A 20,617-nucleotide genomic window follows, 5' to 3' on the forward strand; every position below is an offset into this window, starting at 1 on the left:
CTTCTCTGTCACTCACCAAAACCCCTGTCTAGATGCGGATGGTTCTCCTAAAAAAAAAAAAAAAAAAAGCAGTAAAAAAATCTTCAGAGGGCTCCTTGAAATCTAAAAACCCTCTCAAGAAGCATTCTACAAAGTATGTAAAATCAAAGACGTCTTCTGTACCTGCAATACAGAAGCAATGTGAGTCTGAGCCTTCATCGCAGTTTAAAAAAAAAAAACATTGCACCCTCGATGACGAGGTTGTCTACGACATCTGGTGACAGCAAACGGATAGACTACCACACCTACGGTAGTTACCATTTCCAGGTCGATGGCTGCCTCTACAGCATCCTTGTCGACTGTAGTGTCAGCCTTGTTTACTCTGCGTCATACTACTTCTACAGCAACGGCGCTACAGTCAACAGACAGTTCATTGAAGAAGCCGTCGTTGACGCAAAGAGCCCCGTCAACTGCAGTACTACCGTTGACAGCACTCCTGCTGACGACCATGTCGACGCTCCCGTTGAAGATTATACTGATGCCACCACCGTCTACGATTAAGACCATACCTGAAAAGAAGCAGAGACCTACATCCTTTTTTTTTTCTTTTTTTTTTTTTCTTTCCGTCAGCATTGCAGACACCACTTAGGAGGCATAAGCAGTATCTGACACCCTCCAACACCTCACCTAGTAAGGTTTCTCACCTCCTACTGTCACTTACTAGATGACGATGAATCCGACAAAGATTTTATATGCAGTTGCCCTTCATAACTGCATATAAAATCTCAGGAATACTTCAAAGATTCCTACTGTGATCAACAGTACTATGACCAGCTGCCTCAAGACCTGATAGGTCTTCCTCCGGGGCTAGTATCAGACCTTCAGGCTATGCTGGCGGACTGTAGGGAACTCTTCTCATCCGTTCCTGCATCAGAGCAACCCCAACCTTCTGGGGCACAGTTAATACCACCACAACCTCAAGTAAGTTCCCCGCCTCATCCGCAGAATGTCCACGCTTCCTCTGATGATGGATAGGATGGGGAGATACACTCACATCAAGATGAATACCACGCGCAATCCTGCAGTACTACCAAAACTTGACAAAGTATAAAACTGTGGACACAGCTGCATGTCTTACAGGCCATCCGAAGCCGGACTCCTCTCCCCCAAGCAGCTCCGTGCTGTTCCAGAAATCCTTCAGTACCTTTATCGGCACTGCCTGATAAAGAAGGAAGGCGACTGGATAAAGTAGGCAAAAGGTTTTTTTCCATGTCTGCCATCGTGGTGTGGACTGCAAACTCATTGGCCATCCTTGCAAGGTATGATAGACAATTATGGTTGGATATTTCCCGGTACTTAAAGGATCTACCGGAAGCTTCAAAGACTGAGACAAAAAAGATATTATTAGAAGGCTAGCGATCATCCGCTGAGAGCATTGATTGTGCACTGGACATAGCAATCATGGGTTTCAAGCAGTTAGCTGGAGCCGCAGTACTGAGGTGACGAGGATGGCTGAAAGCCACTAACTTCTGGCCGAAATTCCAGACTAAAGTCTTAGATCTCCCATACGATGACGAAGCCCTCTTTGGAAAAAACATCGATGAGGCCCTTCAGTCCAAAAAATCTGACACTGATGCCGCCATATCGCTAGGGACTCTCCAATTCAGGAAACCTCCTGTTCGATGGCATCTGTCGCTGTAGATACACATGGTCTGCATTAGCTCGCCATCTGGTGTTGGGTCGGAGTGTTACAAGTTGTTTTTCTTCGAAGAAGTGTTTTCGAGTCACTGGACCGAGTGGCTCCTCCTTCTGTGCTCATTGCGCATGGGCGTCGACTCCATCTTCGATTGTTTTCTTTCCGCCATCGGGTTCGGACGTGTTCCTGTCGCTCCGAGTTTCGGAACGGAAAGATAGCTGAAAACGGAAGATTTTCGACGGTATCGTTGCGATCCGGTTCGAGATAAACACATACGACAACGCATTGAACATCGAAGCGCTTCGGTGCCCTTCGGGGTAGATTTCGGCACACCGTCGGGGCCTAGTCGGCCTGACCGCGTGGAGAACCACGCCGATGGAACGGACCCCGTTTCGATTCTGCCCTGAATGCCACAACAAATATCCTTATACGGACCAACACTCGGTCTGTAACCTGTGCCTGTCACCCGAGCACAGCGAAGAATCCTGTGAGGCCTGTCGGGCGTTCCGGTCCCGAAAAACTCTGCGCGACCGTCGAGCGAGAAGACTGCAGATGGCGTCCACGCCAAAAGAGCATCGACAGTTCGAGACAGAAGAGGAACAGGAGGAATCCTTTTCCATCCAGGATTCAGACTCCGACGAACTCGACCATCCAAAAACAGTGAGTAAGACGTCGAGATCAGAAATTAAAAAAGGCAAAAAGGCCCAGGGGACGCCACTGCCAACCGGCCATGGCTCAACCCAAATTCACGGTGACCAACAATCGGCACCGAAAAAGGCCCATTCAGTGTCGAGATCGTCCGACTCCGGTCGAGACACCGGCACGCAGCCTCCTCGGGACCGAGAGAGTGCTAAAGAGAAGCATCGACACCGAGAGTTCGGTGTCGACACGGATCGACGCCGAGACAGTGGCGCCGAAGATCATAGAGGCCAAGATTTTTCGGCACAAAAGAAGAGGAAGGTTACCTCGGAGCCGAAAAAACAAACAACAGGGTTTTCGGAGCCGAAAAAAAAATCACCAACTTACACCCTGTCACATTCGCCAGCTCACACCGCCATGAGCCACGACGACCAAGATCAAGACGCGTGGGACTTGTACGATGCACCAGTGTCTGATAACAGCCCAGACACATACCCAACTAGGCCATCACCACCTGAGGACAGCACAGCCTATTCACAAGTGGTGGCTAGAGCAGCTCAGTTCCATAATGTGGAACTACACTCTGAACAAGTAGAGGATGACTTTTTATTTAACACCCTCTCCTCCACCCACAGCTCCTACCAAAGCCTGCCTATGCTCCCAGGCATGCTTCGCCATGCAAAGGAGATCTTCAAAGAGCCAGTCAAAAGCAGGGCAGTAACGCCTAGAGTGGACAAAAAATATAAGGCGCCTCCTACGGACCCTGTATTCATCACCTCTCAGCTGCCACCAGATTCTGTGGTGGTAGGGGCTGCCAGAAAACGGGCAAATTCACACACTTCTGGGGATGCACCTCCCCCAGATAAAGAAAGCAGAAAGTTTGATGCAGCCGGGAAGAGGGTCGCTGTCCAGGCAGCAAACCAGTGGCGCATCGCAAACTCACAAGCGCTGCTAGCGCGATACGACAGAGCCCACTGGGATGAGATGCAGCATCTCATTGAACATCTCCCAAAAGATCTACAAAAAAGAGCAAAACAGGTTGTTGAAGAAGGTCAAAACATTTCCAACAATCAAATACGCTCCTCTATGGATGCAGCAGACACAGCCGCAAGGACCATTAATACGTCGGTTACCATCCGTAGGCACGCATGGCTCAGAACGTCTGGATTGGAGCAAAGGGTAGGAGCCAGCCTTCCTTTCGTGGGGATAACAATACAGGTACAATACAGGTACAATACCGCTAGCCAGGCCTCTAGACCACAACACTAGCAGCGCCAACCATCATCAGCAGTTTACGCAGGAATTCTCAGAGGAAAGCCTGGAAGGCAAGGCATTGACAATATTTTTCTCCCCACCAGCATCTCAAGCAGCTCTAAAATACCACATTTTCTATTAGTGTCACATAACCAAGGATCAATGGGTCCTAGATATAATTCACTTGGGCCACCTGCTAGAAGTTACACATACCTCCACCTACCCTGCCTTCTCGACTACAACAAACACCTGTATCTTACTAAACTTAGAAGTTCACAACATGTTGAGCAATAAGGCAATAGATTGTCCCCTTTTCTCAGAGAGGGGGGGGGGAAGGGCTTTTACTACTGTTTCCTCCTAATCTGTAAGAAATCCTGTCTATGGAGGCCCATACTAGATCTCAGAGGGTTAAACAAATATCTAAAGAAAAACTTTACACATTATCACACTGCTGGACATCCTACGATTTTTAAACAGAGGAGATTACATGGTCTTCTTAGACCTCCATGAGACGCCTACTTCTATATCCCCATTCACCCAGCTCACACACAGTTCCTGAGATTTACGGTAGCCGGCAAGCACTTTCAATTCAAAGTTCTCCCCGTTGGCCTCAAGTCTGCTCCCTGAATATTTACCAAATGCTCAGCCCCAGTAGTGGCTTACCTCAGACGAAATCAGCACCAGGTTTTCCCATACCTGGATGATTGGCTGGTAAAAGCACCCACTCTTCAAGCTAAATGTCACTCCATTACAGTACCTTTACATCTCTTCAGACAATTGGGCCTCCACCTCAGTTGAGAGATTAGTATTGAAAGCAGCAAAATGAATAACATTTCTAGATGCTATACTAGACACTCAACTACTCAAGGCCTATTCAGCGTAGGACTTCAAAGCGACTTCAAGAAACAAGGCCTTTCAGTCCGACAACAAGTCATTAATTGCGAGAATGTCGTCCTGCAATCAGTCTCATTCCACACTGTCTCATTCATATGCGCCCGTTGCAGGAAGAACTTCTCAAGCAATGGAAGCAAGCTCAAGGATTTTTCGAGGACATTATATGTGTAACCCTGATGATAGAATTGCTCCATTGGTGGACAGTTCCGGCCAATCTGTCAGTAGGACAGCGTTTTTTATCGCAAGCCCCTCCCTTAACAATCACTACGGATGCATTTTCGATAGCATGGTCAGGGATCTGTGCTTTACCCCAATCCCTCTTATTCCATGAGTAGTAACCAAGATCAAATCAGAAACATGCCAAATAATTCTGATAGCCCCAGCGTGGCCACGTCAACATTGGTACACAGAACTTCTCCTAGTGTCCCTACACCACCCCCCCACCCCTTAAGACTACAACCAATTCTGTCATTGCTCACTATGAACCAGGGCCAAGTGAGGCATCCAAATATCTGAATTTGTCGGCATGGCTCCTGAGTTCAGTGAGTTTGGCCACTTTGACATTCCCCCACCTGAAGTGCACCCCTTATCTTCAGCTTCGGAAAAAGTATTGCCTTATTTCCTTCATCTGGCACGCTCAGGATTGCAGCATATTCCATTAAAGTTCACTTACCAGCCATCACCCGTTATAGTAGACAGGCAGGTCTCATAGGCTCCTAAAACATTTCATGAAAGATATCTTCAGGTCCTATCCGCCAGTCCGAGCTCACCCACCGGCATGGCAGTTGAGTACGGTTCGAAGCCAGCTTACGAAAGTACATTTCGAGCCTATTCACAAGACAGAAAACAAGTTTCATACTTGGAAAGTGGCACTCCTCCTCAAGCTTACATCCGCGCATTGAGTGAACGAAATACAAGCCTTTACAACGCAAAAACCCTTTTTACACTTCGCAAAAGAAAGGGTAATCTTGCGTACAAATCCTACGTTTATTCCCAAGGTCCCATCGGACTTTGACCTCAACGAGCCAATAATAAAGTCATCCTTTCCTAATCCAGTAACGGAGAGATCTCTTCATTTGTTAGAATTTGAGACATCTGGTTATATCTATGTGGAGAGAACAAAGCCTTTTTGTAAATCAAACCAGCTTTTCATATGCTACAGCAACCTCAGAAAGAGGTTTCCAGTTACAAAGCAGGCCATTGCTCACTGGATTACATCAGCAATTATCCTCCGCCATAAGAAAGCAGGTTTAACATTAGACTCTTAAGTTGCACGCACATTCTACCAGACCAGTATCCACATCCTGTACATTGTTTTCAGGAATTTCACTAGTGGACATCTGCCGGGCTGCAACGTGGAAGAGAGCCCACACTGTCACGAGACATTACTGCTTGGACATTGAAAGGAGCAGAGATGCGACAGTTGGTCAAGCAGTCCTTCGACATCTATTCCAATGAGTGTGAGATATTTTACCAACGCTCGCCATCCACTTTATTTCTATGTCTGTGCCTAGGTGTACACATTTTCAATAGTTTCCTGTGGTTAACTTTTCGTATTCTTAGCATGGTTTAGCGAAATCAAGCTTTTTGAATGTTCATATATCTGTCCATGGTATGTGTGTGTATATATGTAGATATATGTATGTGTGTGTATGTAAATATAATGTACTTGTTTACTGCTTGCTATTCTGATTCAAGCATGTGAATCGGTAGATTGCAGCTCTTCCTCGAACCTATGCTTTCGCATTTGGGAGGTTAGTGAATGCTCCTCTGTATAAGAGCCTGAAACTGGGTCGGTTGCAGGTTGTTTTGGCGCCGAAACCCTGTCTGCATCTTTTTTTCGGCTCCGAGCTGACTTTTCTTTTTTTCGGGGCTGAAACCTCTCGGCGTCGATCTTCGTCGGTGCCGCTGTCTCAGCGTCGAGCCGTGTCTACACCGCTATCTCGGTGTCGATGCTTGTCTCCAGCACTTTCTCGGTCCCGAGAAGGCTGCGTACCGGTGTCTCGACCGGAGTCGGACTGTCTCTGCACTGTTTGGGCCTTTTTCGGTGCCGACGGTCGGTCACCGAATTTATGGGTCGAGCCATGGCCTGGTGGCAGTGGCGTCCCCTGGGCCTTGTCAATCTTCTTATGTGTTGTTTTCGACGTCTTACTCACGGTTTGTGGGTCATCGAATTCCTCGGAGTCCGATTCGTGGATCGAGAAGGTACCTTCCTCTTCTTGTTCCTCGAACTCTCGGTGGGCTGTCGGCGCGGACGCCATTTGAAGTCTTCTGGCTCGACGGACTTGGAGTGTTTTTCGGGACCGGAATGCACGACAGACCTCGCAGGCGTCTTCACTGTGCTCAGGTGACAGGCACAGGTTACAGACCAATTGTTGGTCTGTATAGGGGTACTTGTTGTGGCATTTGGGACAGAAACGGAACGGGGTCCGTTCCATCGGCGTTCTTCAGCACGCGGTCGGGCCGACCAGGCCCCGACGGGGGATCGAAAAACTACCCCGAAGGGCACCGGAGCTCTTCGATCTTCGATGCGGTGTTGAATCTAACTACGCCGATCCCGAACGCAACAATACCGACGAAAATCTTCCGAATTTAGCTATCTTTCCATTCCGAAACTCGGAGCGACAGGAACACGTCCGAACCCGATGGCGGGAAAAAAACAATCGAGGATAGAGTTGACGCCCATGCGCAATGGACACAAAAGGAGGAGTCACTCGGTCCCGTGACTCGAAAGACTTCTTCGAAGAAAAACAACTTGTAACACTCAGGCCCAACACCAGATGGCGAGCTATTGCAAAACATGCGAATCTACAGCGACTGACGCCACGAACAGATGTACACTGGGTAAGTGACATTTTCATTCTCCAGTATTTGAATCTTTCATAGATTTACATGCAACCCACCCGCCTCCCCTGTGGAGCTCACCTTCATAGTCTCAGTGGTACCTGTGATTCAGCACTACTGCTTGGAAAATCTGAGGGAAGGAAGCTCCTCACTGGAGGGTTCTAGAGAATGGTGGGATCTGATAGTTGTACTCTGAAGTTTGGTCCTTTTTCTATAACAGCAATATGTTACTAATCTAAACAGCTTATGCATATAATATATTACTATAGAGAATATTTTTTAATAGCACCGGGGACTCACATCTTGACGACTGTGTAGGATTCACGCATGTGAATCTATGAAAGCTTCCCATACTGGAGAACTACAGTTACATGTAAGTAACTTATTTCTTATCCATTGTTGTTGTAGGAAAATGCTTCTCATGGCATGGTCACCCCCTAACCTTTTGTCTTTTGTTGATGCTAGTTAGGATTGAAAGTGTGCTGGGACCCTTGGGGCTATGCCCCAGCACCAGTGTTTTCCCTAAACTGTACCTTTGTCTCCACAGTTGGCACAGCCCTGGCACACAGATAAGTCCCTTGTAAGTGGTAGCCATGATACCAAGGGCCCTGATGCTAGGGAAGGTCTCTAAGGGCTGCAGCATGTCTTATGCTACACTGGGGACCTCTCACTCACCACATGCACAGTGCCTCACTGCTTTTGTGTGCTGGTGGGGAGAAAAAGACTAAGTAGACATGGCACTCCCCTCAAAATGCCATGCCCACAGCCCACTGCCTGTGGCATAGGTAAGTCACCCCTCTAGCAGGACTTACACCCCTAAGGCAGGGTGCACTATACCACAGGTCAGGGCATAGTTGCATGAGCACTATGCCCATAAAGTGTCTAAGCCAAACCTTCGACATTGTAAGTGCAGGGTAGCCATAAAGAGGTTATGGTCTGGGAGTTTGTCAAACACTAACTCCACAGTTCCATAATGGCTATCCTGAATTCTGGGAAGTTTGGTATCAAACTTCTCAGCACAATAAATCCACACTGATGCCAGTGTGGGATTTATTGAAAAATGCACAGAGAGGGCATCTTAGATAACCCATGCATGCCAGTCTGACTCCTAGTGTTAGGCTGACCAGTTCTTGCCAGCCTGCCACAACCAGACAAGTTTTTGGCCACATGGGGTTAGTGCCTTTGCCACTCTGTGGCCAGGAACAAAGCCTGTATTGGGTGAAGGTACTTCTCACCTCCACCTGCAGGAACTGTAACACCTGGCGGTGAACCTCAAAGGTTCAAGCCTGGTGGTACAGCGCCCTCCAGCTAGTGGAGATGCCTGCCCCTCCGAACACAGTCCCCACTTTTGGCTGTAAGTCCGGAGGAGATAATGAGGAAAAACAAGGAGTCACCCACCAGTCAGGGCAGCCCCTAAGGTGTCCTGAGCTGAGGTGACCCCTGCCTTAAGAAATCCTCCATCTTAGTTTTGGAGGATTCCCCCAATAGGATTAGGGATGTGCCCCCCTCCCCACAGGGAGGAGGCATAAAGAGGGTGTAGCCACCCTCCAGGATAGTAGCCATTGGCTACTGCCCACCGGACCTAAACACACCCATACATTTAATATTTAGGGGCAACCCTGAACACAGGAAATCAGATTTCTGCAACCTGAAGAAAGGACTGCTGACCTGAAAGCCCCGCAGAGACAACTGACCTGGCCCCAGCCCTACTGGCCTGTCTCCACACTCAAAGAACCTACACAGCGACACATCCAGTGGGACCAGCGACCGCTGAGGACTGACTTGCACCTAAAGGACCAAGAAACTCCAGAGGACAGCGGCTCTGTCCAAAACTACAACCAAGATACCATATTTAAAGAAGACTCCAGCCTCACTCCGTAAGCCTGAGTCTTCACACTCAGCACCCGACGCCCCCTGCCTGTGTCCAGAGAAACTAACACTGGAGAGAGGACCCCCCCAGGCGACTCCAACGACGTGGACACCCTGAGTAACTCCCTGCACCCCGACAGCGACTCCTGCAGGGAGGATCCCCCTGACTGCGACTGCTCGGTAACAAAGGAACCTGACGCCTGGACAAAGCACTGCACCCGCAACTCTCGGGACTGAGAGGAATCAACCATCGGTGCAGGAGTGACCAGCAGGCGGCCCTTTATCCTAGCCCAGTCGGTGGCTGGCCCGATAAGCCCCCTTGTCTCCTGCCTGCATTGATAGTGACCCCCCCCCCCCCCAGGTCTCTCCATTGACTTCAATACAAAACCCGACACCTTGTTCACTCACTGCACCAGGCCACTCCTGTGCCGCTGAGGGTCTATTTTGTGTGCCCCTCCCTCACCCCTCTTCCCCCCAATGCTCTACAAACCCCCCTGGTCTGCTCCCCAAGGACGCAGGTACTTTCCTGCTAGCAGACTGGAACCAGAGCACCCCTGTCCTCCATAGGTGCCTATGCTATTTGGGCCCTACTTTGACCTCTGGAGCTGACCGCCCCTGTGTTGCTGGTGCTGGGTGTTTGGGGTTGACTTGACCCCCCACCGGTGGGCTGCCAATGCCCAGGAGACTGAACTTGTAAGTGCTTTACTTACCTGAGAAACTAACCAATACTTACCTCCTCCAGGAACTGTTGATTTTTTGCAGTGTCCACTTTTAAAATAGCTCATTGCCATTTTTGCCAAAACTGTGTACGTTTGAATTAAAACTAAGTTCCACACTTACCTGTGTGAAGTACCTTACAACTTATGTACTTACCTAAATTCTGAATCTTATGGTTATACAATTAAGTATGAAAAGATTGTTTTTCTATATAAAAACCTATTGGCCTGGAGTTAAGTCTTTGAGTGTGTGTGTTCTCATGTATTGTCTGTGTGTGTACAACAAAGGCTTAACACTACCGTCTGATAAGCCTACTGCTCGACCACACTACCACAAACTAAAGCATTAGTATTATCTAATTTTGCCACTATCAACCTCTTGAGATAGTATATACAGAGCCAACTTATACAGTTGTCAGCATGGTTACTTATTACAATATTGTTGCAGTCCCCTTGAAGTTGAGAGGTGGAAAGAGAACTCTGGGTTCGATGGCATCTGTCGCTGTAGATACACATGTTCTGCATAGCTCGCCATCTGGTGTTGGGTCGGAGTGTTACAAGTTGTTTTTCTTCGAAGAAGTCTTTTGAGTCACGGGACCGAGTGACTCCTCCTTCTGTCTCCATATAGTTGAAATCATGCTTAGGTATAGTTGGGGCTCGTTTTTTATTCCTTTATATACACTGAGATTTACAAATATTTGTTTGTTTCACATTTCAAAATAACTCATGAAAACAAATTAAAATGTGTTGATGCTTACTTAGTCATGTCATCCTTGCCTACTTGGCTGTTACTCTCTAGATTCGCGAACTTGTGGAATCCTTTGAAGGCCCACAGCCAGCAGATGTGAGACTTATGAAGAGAAAAACAGGTGAGATCAATCCAGCATGTAATGTGCTTTAAACCGCTCCCTTATCCTACACACTCGGAAGAATAAACCGTTGCAAGCCAGCAAGCACGTTAGTTTGCCGTGGCATAGGAATTGTTGAAAACACTGTAGACTTCACTTTCAAAGGCTTGGCGTTTTCAAGGTCTTAACACCCTAATCTTGCACCTCCCAATTTTTATTTTTTTTACAATGCCTTCCACGACAAACCACTACTATTGACTCATTTGGCAAAAAGTTGTGGTGTAGACTTCAGCCAAATTACTGCTAGGTTGCAGCTACGCAATGTCTACTCTGCCCCAGAAAGCTGAAGTTTCAGACTGGTATCTGAACTATGATCTTCTGCAGGGAAGCACCAGAATTGCCACTGAGTGATCTCCAAGATTGCACCTTTGAAAATATCTTTCCTCGCATGTTTGTCTAAATAGTTTTTTTCTTTTGATTTACTATTTGCGGGTGGGCAGGGAGGGATGTTAAAAGTAATTGGTAAGTATGTCTTTTCTGATCTTGTTTGTATATGCATGGTTAACTTAAAAGAGGGGGGGAGGTTATCTTTGTAAGAGTTGACTAGTTATGAAGGACTGTTGTCCTTGCCACGGCAAAAAAACACTGCTTATTAAGAGCATTGACGTCCCCTATAAAGTGCTGCTTCATGAGTTGGCTGTCATGAGGGTGTGAAGCAGTTGGAGAGATTCACTTGTTTTTTTAAGGAACTGACTAACACAAATATCCCGTCTATTATCTGAATGCTGTCTCTAGGTGTAAGCCGTGGGTTCGCCTTCGTGGAGTTTTATGACTTGCAAGATGCTACCAGCTGGATGGAAGCCAATCAGGTTGCTTCAATCACCAAATCTAGATATTCCTGAAAGTGGAACAATACTGTGCATTTTAAAAGGGGGAATGAATCCTGGTGAAAGGAGTGGTTTGTTGCAAAAGTGACTTTAAATAAAGCTTTGTATATATTAAAATTATGAACTTTAGAATTGTGATAATGAATCATACAAGTAGGATTAGTTTAGCAATGTTTCCTGCCAAGTAGACCTGCTTTTGCTTTTTTTTTTTTCATTGACACATAGGCACATTCAACCCTTCAGTGAATCGGAGTAATTAAAATCAGTTTCTAACCTATGCATGAAGTATTTGTTTAAACATGACCTATTACGTTTATGCAGTACCACTGAAAAAGTCAAGACAAACACGAATGTGTTGTCCTGTGCTTTGTACCTTGATGGTTATGATACAGTAGTCCTGCAGATCATGAACACAGCTTTCAAATTATCATTCATATTTGGGGTTTCCTCTTGAATGTAGTCTCCTTCAGTCATGTGTGGATTTCCAGCTGTTAGGTGACGGTAAATAATATGTATAGCGATTCAGGGAAACTGAAGTCCTACCATAGAGAAGCCTAGCCCCCTGATAGTCACCATCAACACTGATCATACTCGGCTACTTTTAGAAAAGTCTTTTTTCTCCTTTTGAGTGAAGTGTAGCTTGATCCAAAAGTTGAAATCACTTTTTTAAAATCTGCAGTGTTTGAGGTTTCCATATTTTTTTAACCATGGATTGCTTCATTCTAACTCTTCTCAAATCATGTTGCTGTGTTTTTTTTTTTTTTTTTTTTTTTTTAAATTAAATGTAATATCATTCTATACTCTCTCCTGCCTGGAAGTCTTGTCAAACACACAACTACCTGGGAAATGCTTACTTTGGAGATTTTGCATTTCAGTTTCAAGGGCAGAGAGAGGCTGTAATCCTGCATAAGAGCACTTGGAGGATATTTTTTGGAATCTAGGTGTAAAGCTGTGTCTGTGAGGTAGCTTCATACCTGTACAGTAGCTGCTTCCTGAGGCATTCCAAGATAGTATCTTATTACTATAAACTTGTTTACTTGGCTCAAAGCTTAACTTTGCTGTAGTGGCTATTTTCTGAAATGTTTAGGGAAAGTCATTTTCTCGGCTTGCAACAGCCAACACTGTAATGAAAGTAGGTTTGGATATACCTATGTTAGTTGTGTCATAATTAACGAAAGGTGGTATGCTGTTTCATTCCCACAATCTCAATAAGAAAGACTTTTCTTAGGATAAGATTCATTTCTGTACCCATATTGCACCTGTAATAATACAGCCAAAATTGACAGTTATAGGGTGCCTTGGTTACAACCGCGTGGAACCACAGATGCTTAAATGGTGGTTCATGATAGAATACTGATGACTGTTCTAATTTCTAATCAGGAAGGGAAGAATTGAAACTTCGATCCTGAAGCCCTGAATCAGACAACCTTTCTAAGGATCTGTTGTCTCATGGACCCACTTCATGAGAAGAGCTTTATAGCAAGATTGTTTTCTTTTAGGGGAATGTGCTTCAGGGGAGAGAAATATTGATTCATCCCATTACCTGAATCTCATGATGATGTATCTTGTCAAGAGGGTCAGATGTTGTGCATCTTAAAATCCTACTTACTGCTTTCAGATCGATGCGCAACCACCAAGATAAAGGAGAAAAAAAAACTAAAAGTTTCACATATATACTAGATTTACTGCCGATATGAACGTGGTACTTTCCTGGGGTAGGACGTTTAGGATGTGTGAGGCCCACCTGATATGGTAGAATATACCATTATTTGTAATTGAAATCCACATTATTATTTTTGAAAACCTTTGTACGTCGGAAGCCCTCATTTAAGCTGACATTATCAAAATGTTCTTAATCAGTGAACAGGATGGCATCCCTTTAAATGTCTTGTGTTGGCTTATGTATTTTGCTGAAAGACTTAAGAGGCTTTGGACAGCCTGCTTACAACAAGACATATTAACCATCTTTCCCAAGTGGTGTTTCCATTCAGTACACTTGTTTGTGCTCAGAAAAGCTCAGCATACCCGGAGTTTGAGTTGTGGGTTGAAGTAAGTCAGCGCCTGTGAGGACATGTGCCTCTATAATGGCAAGAGCTATTTCAGCAGTCCTCCCCTTTAATGTGAAAAGTAATCACAACCTTCTGCAATACCTTTCATTACTGTATTTTCAAAGAAGCACCCATCAGAGTCAAACGATTGATCTATTTTAGGACCTTTTGAAATTTGAAGAACAGTATAACATGCCATACCTGTTGTTTTTTTTATTTTTAAAAACACATTCAACACTATTTTCATATAGTGTTTTCTATTTGTGTATTTAAGCTGAAGTCTGTCAACACATCTACAGAAAATAAGATGTCTTTAGTGTGGATGTTTAATGGTCAGTCTCTCTGCATTGATAGAAAGTGGGTGTTTATTTCAGTGAAGAATCTGATACCCACCGTGCTCCATTTTTTGGCAAGAGTTGTGTGAAGATGGTCTAAGCGCCTTAGGCTGCAAGTTTCATTCCTTGCCAGTGCTGTTTGTTAGCATTTTACTGACTTGATTCCATTGAAGTCCTCTCTATTGTGCGTATCCTTTCCTCTACTGGTGCCAAATTCAGCCAAATTGGAGTGTGGCACTGCATTAACCAATTTAGCTCCTTCAGAATATTCCTATACTTAGGACGGAAAGTATTTTATGTAGAAGTAAAGTTCCTTAGGCTGCAGTTGTATTTCCAGTGCTCTGCCTATAGGACTTGTTTCAGCCATAGTATGCTTCTACTTAATATTGCAGAAAATTGGACTGAGGTAAAAGACATCTGGGGTGTATGGTAGAGCCTGGAAGTGCCTAGTGTAACGCTGCTTCTGATTCTTTGGACATCTTCTGTATATACAACTGACGGGACAAGAACAGGAGCAAATCTACTAAGATGAGCATTAGCACCTTCTTATAGTCTGAGGTATTTAGTAACTTGTAAATATGAGTAATTAGCAGAGGTGAGGTTCCTCTGCCATTAATTGATCCGGGCAGGATTGTGTCTTCCAAGGGATCTTGGTATGTGTCATAAGTGCCAGTCAATTTTATCTGCTGATTTGGCATGTTTTATACATTGTCTGGAGGCTGTAAGTTGTAGCTTAACAAACTAATCAATTAAACTTGCAGCTACTCTGTAATCCTTTACACTCGCTCTGAATTCACTGCATACAATTCTAATGCCTACGCTAATCACTGCTCTCCTCCACCTTATTTTTTGTAACCATCAGGTGCTTCCATTTATGTTCTCTTTGCTGAAATAGACAGCTGCCTCTTGTTGGCATTCTTTCCATGTTAAACATTTCACTTAGTCACTTTTGAAAATCTAATACCACCACATTGCAGACATTTAACCCCCTCCCCAAAAAAACACAATTCAAGACCACCTAGGCCCTTGTAAACCCAAGATGTCTGAAGCAGTAATACAAAAATTATGGTTTTCGAAAACAGTTTAGTCTCTTCAGATGTCACAATCTCCTTAGCTATGAATAAAAGATCATCATTGAACCACTGCCACAAAACTAATACACATACTAACAACTAAAGCTAAGCCCTCTTTGAATCTGTTCCTTGATGCACAATCTCCTGGTCACTCGATGTTCAATTTTAAAAATACTCTGGGTAGCCCCTAATATCACGCATGCAGGTGGGACTCCCTAGGACTCTAACATAGTCACTTGTTTTGGTGCTTTTATGCACTTCTTGTCATTGTTTTAAGGCTAGGGAACAGACAAACGTATCTGTATGCTGTGAATTGTTCCCTATTAAATGACTAGAATTCGCAACTAATGTCAAATTCTGGTTTTAAAAAAACATTAGTGGCTTTTCTTTCCTACATTATTAGTAGGACCTGTAGTTCAAGGTGACGACTTGGAACTCCACTCCACTCCTACAGCCTTGTCTGATATGTAGGCATCCTGCTAAGGCTAATTACTTTTTAAACTCTGAATGCATTTACAAATGAATTGCTTGGACTTGAAGATTCTGCTTGAGGATCGCCTCTGTTCTCAAACACATCTGTCTTCAAGGAAGGGATGGCCTGGTGTTGGAAATGGATGGGTGAATGTTCGGGAAACAGCAAGGGTGTCTGGATATTTTCCCTTCCATTGTTGAACTCGCCTTTAGTTATATGACCCTTGGTAACAAAGTCTCTTGTGCTTTTGAATATCTTGAAGGTTAGGATCATGTCAACAGGGCTGTCCTTACTAATGTAGAAGCCTTGCCTGTCACCCAAGTTTTTGTTAGTCTGTGCCCCATCAGCACTATGTTCCTCACACTTTCAAGTTAACATTCTATATTTTTCATAAACAGTTGCAAAATCATGTTCTACTGCCTTTCTCTCTTGATATACTTTTACATGACATTTAGGATAACCTTCATAGTTGCAGTCAGGCTTTATAAAAGCACATAACATATCAGTTTGACTTTACTCTGCTAGCAACCACATAATTAACCAGCGTTTGTAATGCAATAAGTCTCACATTTGCTTCAGTTGGGACTTTTGGGCATTGTTAATTCATAACTGGACTTTGCTTTCTACATAAATAGGTTAACCCTGCTTCATAATTTTCTTTTCCTGCTATATAATTCCAGTGGCCCTGCATATAACTAAAGCACTTCCATTTACCTTCTTCCTGTTTCTGCTGCAAAAGATGAAGATATTGCCATTTAGCATGCTAATTTAAATCTGCCATGCTAACGCCAATAGAATGCCACTTTCACTACCCCATCAGTGTGCTGGCTGGCTAACACATTTCCCCAAAAAGATGCAAGACTGCCACAGAGGAGACATAAACTAGAGGGTTAACGCAAACATATCAAGATTGTTCAAACAGTCATAGTATAATAATGTTCAGTTGTCCTGAATCATGGTATTAATTGTAATAAGGAGAGCTTATTAAAACATATGCAATCATTATTTAAACCTTTATCAGAAATAAACTTTGACATTAGACTTTAATGCTCAAAACATCCCCCTAGAGGCCACCTTAAAATAAATATATAATTTATAATAAACGTGTTCATGTAACCATACTGTTAGCCCCCAGAGGGCATAACCCCATGAAAAACAACAGGAGAAAGTAACGCAGTGTAAGCATGTACTTAGCCCCTAGAGGGCGTTTTACGGCTAGCCGGCCCACTGCAATTCTATTACAAACAAGGTCTTCAAGACAAAACTCCCAGTTGTAAAACAAAAGTTCTAGCCATGAGATAGCTGCAAAGATACTGAATGGTCAGGTGGTTATTATTTTGGGGTCCCCCTCTAACCTAGTGTGGGGACCCAGAAGATGTAGACAGTTTTGAAGGTGGTCCCACTGTCCTAGGACCGCCACAGGCTGAGTTATGAGTGAAATGTTTTGTAAAAGTAATGTATTACAAAGCATTATGGGGCAAGTTTTTGGGCAGCAAATATTATAGTATGTGGACTGCAATGCTCAGAACAGCCCCAAAGAACACCACAATGGAAATAGCATTTTGAAGAAACGTGACCATGTCACCATAGTTGGCCTTTAGAGAGCGTAACCACGTGAAAAAAGAATGGGAGTGGGTAATGTAGGGTGACCATATATCTAGCCCATAAAGAGCATAGTGCATTACACGTTTTCAAGGCTAGCAGGCCCATTGCAATGATAAAACATAACTTCTCCCAGCTATAAAAACAAACATTTCAGCCATGAGTGAGCTTAAAAAAAGACACTGAATGGTGGGAGGGGTTATTATTTTGGGGTCCCCACTAACATAGTGCGGCGGCCCAGAGATGATGTAGATGGAAAGGGCACATTGTGGACAATGTTTTGGAGGTAGTCCCATTGTCATAGGACTACCACAGGCCAAGGTATGAGCAAAAATGTTTTGTAAAAGTAGTGCCCTGCAAAGCATTATGGGGTGAATTTCTCGAGTGCAGAGAATATTTCAGTATCCGCTCTCCATTGTGCCGGGAGAGCCACTTTTCGATTTGAGGATTTCTGTTTTAGATACAGAATTTGCCTTTATTTATTATTTAATTACCGATTAGATAACTGTGAACAATGTGACCAGCGGTCTAATACTGGCGATTGAGTTCACGCTGTTGTGCTTGTTCATGCTGTGAGCGCTATGGCTGCTGTGCAGCACGGAGGAAATAATATGCCCACACTGAAGTATATCTGCAATTGCACAATAATCCATGTAACGAGCAGCCTGCAAGGCATAACAAAAACAGCCTCAAGCAGTATGTACGTGAAACATTTACCAGTGACGTCAAGTGATTTTGAAAGACAAGCCCAGAAACAAGTGAGATGGGTGTGATTAAAAGCCCACAATACCACCCTCATTGATTTAAAGACCGTGGTCTCTGTTTTAACCACTAGAAAGTAATTGGGATGGGTGTCCTTGACGCTTAGTGTTGATACTTTTGTCTTCTTCCAGCCTCAGACTTGCACTCTACCTTGTCCTTGATCCCCCTGCAGTAGGAGTGTCCAGTGAAAAGGTTTTGAGAACTACCGCTGCATATCCTGCGGCAAGAGCAGAATCGCTAAGAGGAAGTTTCAGTATAGGAAGGTTGTCTGATTCTGACCAGCTAGTTGTCCACATCCTCCCATGAGGAAGGTGATGTGAATTGCAAGTACTTCATAGGTAGTGTCTAACCCTTTTTTCGTCAGCAGCTTACGTCTTAATCTTGAGTAATCCAGGAGTCAGTAGACTCCTTTGACATCTCTTGATGGCATGGACCAATTCTCTCAGTGGCTCCTGCAGTAAGTAACATATTTGTTCCAGCTACAGCAGCCTTTCGGCCACTCACTTCTGTACCTTAATTTATTCCATCACTGTCTTCTAAACCATCTCTTTTAGAATATTGAAGTGCTTCTTGCATGCTTTGCGTAGATGCACATAGCAGTATAAAATGGGCAAAGGACCCCCACACAGTCACACAAGGCTTGGGGAATGAAATGGAGTGCTTAATGGAGACAAGTAACACACTAGGAGAGGACTAATTGGATGATGTGGTGCCTGAAAGCATAGCACTTGAGGTCCATTTGCACTCTCAATGTCAAAATTCGCCCATGGTTCAGACATGCCTCTGCCAATGTCTCCCTCCCTTTGTAAAGTTGTCATAAGAGAACTCCTTGCAATTGTTCTTCAGTTTTTCCGTATACCGCCTTAAGCCTCCCCACCTTGCAAAACCATGTGACCCTTTGACAACATTGTCTCATGTTAATTTACCTTCTTTTTCAGATTCAAGTTTCCATCACCTTTGATTTACTAGACTGCTCCTTTGAAACTTAGTACTGTGCTTTGAAAAAAAAATTGCTTACACATCAACTGTGCCCAAGATTTTGAAACTTACTTCAAATTCTCTGCTCTTGATCTCCTGGTTTTCAAGAAAGATTTTAAAGGCTATCCTCTTCCATCAGTATCTTCCTTCAAAGTGTGACCCTAGAACCCACCACTTTATCTCCTTTTCAGGTGCCCAAATATATATTTTTAAATATGAAACTTAAGTATTTGACTACTTCCTCTAAGAAGATTAATTTTAATGTATACAGAGCTATATTGAGGTCTCATTGATAACGCAAATACTATCACTCCATGAGAAATCTGGTGAAAAGTCTTATAGGAATCCACTGTAGAAGGAATTCCTACAAGTCACTTCCACTTGTCCCTGCTGGTGGTAATAGGCAAGGGTGGTTGGGTTTGTAATTATGCCTACATAAGTAAATGTGTCCCAAGTATTGCATAGCCTCCTCCTTTCCACCAACACGTAAGCATTTGAGAAATCATCTCACAGTAGATGCTTGGCAGGTCGGGATCTTTGACAGTTATAGGCCATCAATATAAAATGAGCTAGCTCTGGCATTCCTAAACTTTGTGATCGTTCAGGCAGTAAGGGTCCTTATTCCACTTTGGTTGGTCTTCGAGTGCCAACATTTGTTTGGTTATGTGACTGTTTTAGAGTACTGGCACGTTTACCTGCATAGTTTAAAGGTGGTGTTTCCTCTGAAATTTGAAACAAACTTGTAGATATACATGGTGAGGAGTTGCTTATTTTTGAAGTTGCTCATAATTTGTGATTTGCCATTCAGTTCTCTTCCTCCACCCTTTTTATGTGGCGCACAGGGGAAAGTGTGATAACATCATTGAAGTATCAGTTATAGATACTTCAGTGTACATGTTTATGTTGCTCATATAGTCTGGATAAAATAATTTTCTTATCTTCAAGTCTTTACTAAGTGAAATTCTGACATCTTTTGTCCAGAAACTAATTTACTGGTTTATTGTGTCTGGTTGCAAACCTTGTTTGGTTTTTTTTTTTAATGATTTGTAGGCTATAACAGAATGTGCTCTTATTTGGTCAATTAGGATTATTGTTAGTAATGGCATGAGCATATGACCTGGAGTCTTGCTTTCTAAAATTGCCACTTATTCAAAAAAGAGGTTGGTTTTCGTAGATGGAGTTGATGAGTAAAAATAATGGAAGTGGATCTGTCTGCTCATTATTTCTATACTAGTCCATTGCCTTGGGTAACAGAAAATAATTCAGCAAATCCCAAAGATTGAATTCAGAGTAAAAGATATTGGTGCTTTTATAGTTTGTGGTTTCAAAATGTCTTCATAAAATTATGAATGACTACTTCACTGTGAGTTAAGACAAAAATGTCAGTGAATTTAAGTTGGATGCTGTTGCAGTCTTTGTATGAATTTGAGTGGCTTCTGGTTGAAGTTAATCTTTTACTGTCCACTATTGTACAAATTAAGGGATAAATAGATTAACTCACTGTTTATCCCCTTTGTAAGTGGACAGTCCATTTTCTAGTATGAACAAAAATTAAATTGCACTCCGCATTCTTAATGTTTAATGCTTTGTAATGCCATACACCTACATTTAAGGCTTCAGAGACATTGGGAGTGTGGAATAGTTGATAACCAAAACTAGATTGGCTCATTAGTCTAAATATAGCTGCGCACATGAGAAAACTGAAGAGCATTTGAATAATG

At 43.8% G+C, this 20,617-nt stretch overlaps 1 protein-coding gene across 2 annotated transcripts in view; it reads left to right on the forward strand.

The window, feature by feature from the left end:
* The window catches only part of RBM5 (RNA binding motif protein 5), a 313,693-nt gene that overhangs the window by 56,814 nt on the left and 236,262 nt on the right, over positions 1 to 20,617 (forward strand). Inside the window, exons 5-6 of one of the 2 annotated variants that reach the window (XM_069206838.1) lie at positions 10,691 to 10,760; positions 11,535 to 11,608. The exons of the other annotated variant lie outside the window; for it this stretch is intronic. Of the exons in view, the coding sequence (XP_069062939.1) occupies positions 10,691 to 10,760; positions 11,535 to 11,608 (144 nt within the window). The remainder of the gene's footprint in view (positions 1 to 10,690; positions 10,761 to 11,534; positions 11,609 to 20,617) is intronic. 2 annotated transcript variants of the gene reach the window in all.

Source organism: Pleurodeles waltl, chromosome 9 (assembly GCF_031143425.1).
Source record: "Pleurodeles waltl isolate 20211129_DDA chromosome 9, aPleWal1.hap1.20221129, whole genome shotgun sequence".
Taxonomy (NCBI): domain Eukaryota; kingdom Metazoa; phylum Chordata; class Amphibia; order Caudata; family Salamandridae; genus Pleurodeles; species Pleurodeles waltl.